At 30.8% G+C, this 4744-nt stretch overlaps 1 protein-coding gene across 1 annotated transcript in view; it reads left to right on the forward strand.

Annotated features, from left to right (window-relative positions):
* LOC108565200 (rho GTPase-activating protein 21-like) overlaps positions 1-3926 on the forward strand; it is a gene marked incomplete at its 3' end in the record, with an annotated part of 70837 nt that extends 66911 nt beyond the window's left edge. The window contains exons 14-15 of the mRNA XM_017924514.1: positions 3474-3618; positions 3843-3926. Coding sequence (XP_017780003.1) covers positions 3474-3618; positions 3843-3926 — 229 coding nt within the window. The remainder of the gene's footprint in view (positions 1-3473; positions 3619-3842) is intronic.
* Positions 3927-4744: the final 818 nt, after the last annotated feature.

Below are 4744 nucleotides of genomic sequence, written 5' to 3' on the forward strand. Positions count from 1 at the left end.
TGGACTTGATTTGTCGTGGTCAGCATTCCATTTCTACCTTACACCGAATCAAATTCTTTCAATGTATTTGTTTATCTATTCTCCAAAATTAAAAATAATAATAATAATAAAGTCCAAAAGAAATCGACAATTTTAAAAGTGATGACAATTTGACACCTAATTATTATTCACATTTGATTCGTCTTGAATGTCTTATACCAAATGAAATTATTTTATAGATTTAAATATTCTTCTAAAATTAAAAGGAAAAGTTTGAATACGTTCGTGAATTTGAAAAGTGGATGTAATTTTAAGTTCTTATAAACTTCATTATTATTTAGATTTTTTTATTAGAATTAGAAATGATGGATTTGAAAAGTGATCTGAATGTTATTTTATCCAGAGTCTTTGTGTTTTCAATTCTTCATCAATTTATTCAAAAATATAAAAAAATATATGCTGTAATTGATTTTAATGAAAAATGATATGATTTTTTAAGTAATTTCCGATTGTCCTACTCGAATTACGTGGAACGGGCATATATATGTAATGGTAACAATAAACGAATGTATCGGGTTTTTTGTTTTGTTTCAAATTTCTGCTTTCACGTGAAATTTATATTTGTTGTTTCCATAAATTAGACGTGGGTTTCTGTGCAGCGTTTAGCCGTACCCATATTGTTATATGATATTATTACGGACATTCCATGCGCTCCAAAAACAATCAAAACGAGCGTTAACTATTGTTTTTTCTTATATATATATATTTCGTCTCTCTGTTAAGTAACTGTTGTCCGATATACCGTTGCATATATGTGTCCAATGAAATTGGATACGTACCATTAGGTTTGTTGTTCACTGAAACTCCTCGTACGCAAAGAACAATAACGTTAATAAAGAAAAATTCATTCATTTTTTATTCATAAATTTGAAAGCTTTACAGAAAAGAAAATAAACAGTAGTGAAAGATGAAGTCTACTTAACACGACTTTAGAGTTCATTAAAATTTATATTTTTTCTTAAATATTTACAATAAAAACGAACATTTATATTTCATTCATCATTTAAAAAAAAAGTTGTATTACAAAAGAGAATGCATTTAAGTTTGAGACGTTTGTTAATTGTATGGATTATGAAATTAATGATATCTTTGTATTCGTGAGATTTAAATTATTTAAAAAAATTCATAGATTCATAAGTATTAATGTAATTTTTGAAGAAGTATTTGTTATTATTACTTATTTTTTACTTCGAAAAAGTTGGTGATTTTAAACAGATCATCATAGATTTGGTTGATAGTAGTATTTTATGTAAATCAGCAATTATCGTATTGTATAATGCAATTTTTAATGTAATTTTTACTTTAAAAAAATGTTGATGATTTTATAATTATTTTTTTTATGGAATACAACATTTATCGATTCAAAAGTATTAAAGAAGTTTTAATGAATTTGATTTATTTTTACTTTTTAAAAGTTGATGATTTTAAAAAATAATGAATATAAATTCAATTATTGTTTGATTTATAGTAATAATTAAAATAATATTTATTGATACAAAAGTATTAAAGAATGCAATTTTACAGAAGTTTTTAGGAATTTAATTTATTTTTACTTTTTAAAAGTTGATGATTTTAATAGATAATGAATATAAATTCAATTATTGTTTGATTTATAGTAATAATTAATGTTTTTTAATGGAAAACAACATTTATCGATTCAAAAGTATTAAAAAATGCAATTTTACAGAAGGTTTTATGAATTTGATATATTTTTACTTTTTAACAGTTGGTGATTCCAATCGATTGAATTGTAATTTGAATTATGGATACAGTTAATATTATCTTTGAATGTTGAATGGATGGGCTTTAATCATTTGAAAGCAGCAATCGCGTGGATTCATAAGTATTAAGGAATGCAATTCGAGGGAAGGTATATAGCCTGCAATTACAGATTTTTCTTGGAGCGCTCGAAACGATGTGGAATCGATTCCTTCGTCCCGCTGATTGTATGGAAATGTAATTGAAGTGTTAAATAATGTGTAATGGGCATGGAAAGGTGTCGTGGGCGTCGGAGCCCCGTGGGTGTTTTCCAATAATTTCCGAACCCGGTGTTCTCCAATAGTAATAATCGATTAAGCTTTTCCGCGTTTTGCCGCAACGCAAGAAAAAAAACAAAAGCGCGAAGATGAAAAATCGACGTTGCGTAAATATCCCGGTGTATTTGTATATATATACAAGATTTGGTGCGTGCGTCAAGTGAAATGCCAGGGTGAAAGTGAGAACGCGATGACGATTGTTTTGCTCGAAGTCGAGCAGCATTATACAAAACAAACATAATAATAATTACGCGTGTCGGGTAAAAAATGCTGTTGATTGCGGAAAAAACAAATGAATCTACAGAAAGGAAAAAAAAACACTAACGTTGTCGCAATTGGATTTCCTAAATCCGAAGTTACGGTCTAGGCGCAGGAAATACGCGCGAGGTGTGTATGCTTTTTTTTTGTTCAATTTGCGTAAAGCCATTCTCGAAGGTTCATTGGTCCTCCTTCGAACGATCAAAACAAGTTGGGCAATGTGCACTTCCGAGGCAATGCCTTCTTCTCATGTTTATCATCACTTTATCCAAAGGCAGTCGCGCTTTTCCAGCGCCATTGAAGATAATCCTCAAAAAACACCTTTCGTAGAACTGCTTAAATCCCCAATTTTTTTTCTGAAACGATAAGCGATTTGCACTCGTACAGTCGCGTAATCATCGATAAAGGAGGATGCAGATAAGATTCGAGAAAATAAGAAAACAAAAATCGCTAAAAAAAAGAAGCGCCAGTCTCGATGAGAAACGCGAACAATGTAACAATGCAGTTCACGTACTTCAAAATCGCGCTCCGCTTGAATTGGATTGCGTAAGGAATCCCTTAAGAGTTCGAAATTAGGGCGCACAATTTATATATAAATAATTATATGTTGGATAACGAGAACGTTTCGCGAATGATAATTAATGGATTGCAACCGGCGTTTTTTTTTCTTCTCGTTTTGGATTTTTTTAAATTATTTATTGAGTGTTGTGAAAATGTCTGCGCATGCTGCGAATGTCGTATTAATCACGTTCACCGGACTTTAATTACGACGATGATGATGATTTAATTACGCGAAATAATTCTTTTGTCCGATTTCTTTTACCTTCGCTTCTTTAATAGAGGAATGTAAAAAGCGATTTTTTTTTGTTGCGAATTTTGTAAACGAAAATAATTTATAACCCACACAAGAATCGTTGGTGCTTCATCAATCATACTCGCGCTTTATACACTACTAGTTTTGATGTGTTTTTGCATTGTGTTCTCTGAGTGTCTTGTTTTCTTTATTATTTTTTTTACTATTTGTTTGTTTGTTGATTGTTTGTTTGTTTCTTGCAATTTTAACGTTCGTTCTGGTTTGCTTCTAATCCGAATGACGTCTCATCCATTGTTACGATGCTGATTATTCGATCTTTGTTACAGCGGTAGCTTGAGCGGCGGAAGCAGCAGCAGCGTCTCGCTGGAACGGGAGAAAATCACCTCCTGCGTCCTTCCGGTCGAAAAAGAGAAGGCCTATTTCGTGAAAGAGGGATTGCTGCACTGCAAAATCACCGAAATCGATGGAAAGGTAATTGACGGAGGAAATAAAGAAATAAAGAATCGAAAGGAAGAAAACAAAAGAGTGCTGCTTGCTGCTCTCTTTCACTTCCATAATTATTCTAAATAAATTTAGAAGTATCGGCTTTGCCGAGGAAATCGATTCTTCCACTTTCTTATTTCTACTCTCATTTTAAATCGCCTCGTTACACTTTATTTAATTTTTATTTAATTTTATTATTTTTTAATTACCAGAGATTCGGAGATCGTTCTTGGAAGCAAGTTTGGGCTGTTCTTAAAGGTCCCAAGTTGTTCCTCTACAAAGACAGACATCACCTGGTAAGTTATTATTTTTTTTTAATCGATTTTATTGAAAACTTTTTTTTGCATAGTAAATATAATTATGCAAACTACTTAATATTTTTGACATATCACGACTTTGCAATTATGTGTAACCGAAAAACTGCTGTTTTTTACCATTATTAATTGATTAACAATACAAAAAAAAATAAGTTTTACACACGAATTTATGTAATTTCTGAAATTCCAAGGATTAATCGTAAACATTATCAGGTGATATTAGTGTGTATTAATTGAAGCAGACGCGACTTTAAATCATGATTTAATCGGAATTATCGCTATTTTTGTTTGCAACAATTTGAATCTTGATAAACTGTCGATAACAATAACATAATTATTTAATCAAGGACCTGCGACCATCGCATTTTATCATTCACTACTTGTTTTCGGTAACTCTATTATCATCGGCGTATTTACGTACAAAACTCGTGATTTTGCTTTGTTTTTGTTGTGCGAATGCCAAAAAAAAATAATGAAGCATGGTTTCTCTAAATCGTGCATTTAAATATATCCGTTCACCGGTTTGAGGTGAAAACAAATGATAACTTTGTTCCAAGTTTCTTTCTATACTTGCGAAGTGAAACAATAAATTAATAAATTTTCTGCGCCAAAAAGCAATTCACTTTCGAAACTGAACAAAAAGCAAATACATTCAAAACAAACACAAGGTTTCTACAAAATATATACAACAAAAAATAATTAACTTGAATTACCTAATGCAAATGAAGATAATTAAACGTATCGTGTTTATGTAAGGTTCTTCATTCCGTTATTTGCATTTCCCCTTTTCAGCGATA

This window comes from Nicrophorus vespilloides, unplaced genomic scaffold, assembly GCF_001412225.1.
Source record: "Nicrophorus vespilloides isolate i.1.1-1 unplaced genomic scaffold, Nicve_v1.0, whole genome shotgun sequence".
NCBI classification, from domain to species: Eukaryota; Metazoa; Arthropoda; class Insecta; order Coleoptera; family Silphidae; genus Nicrophorus; species Nicrophorus vespilloides.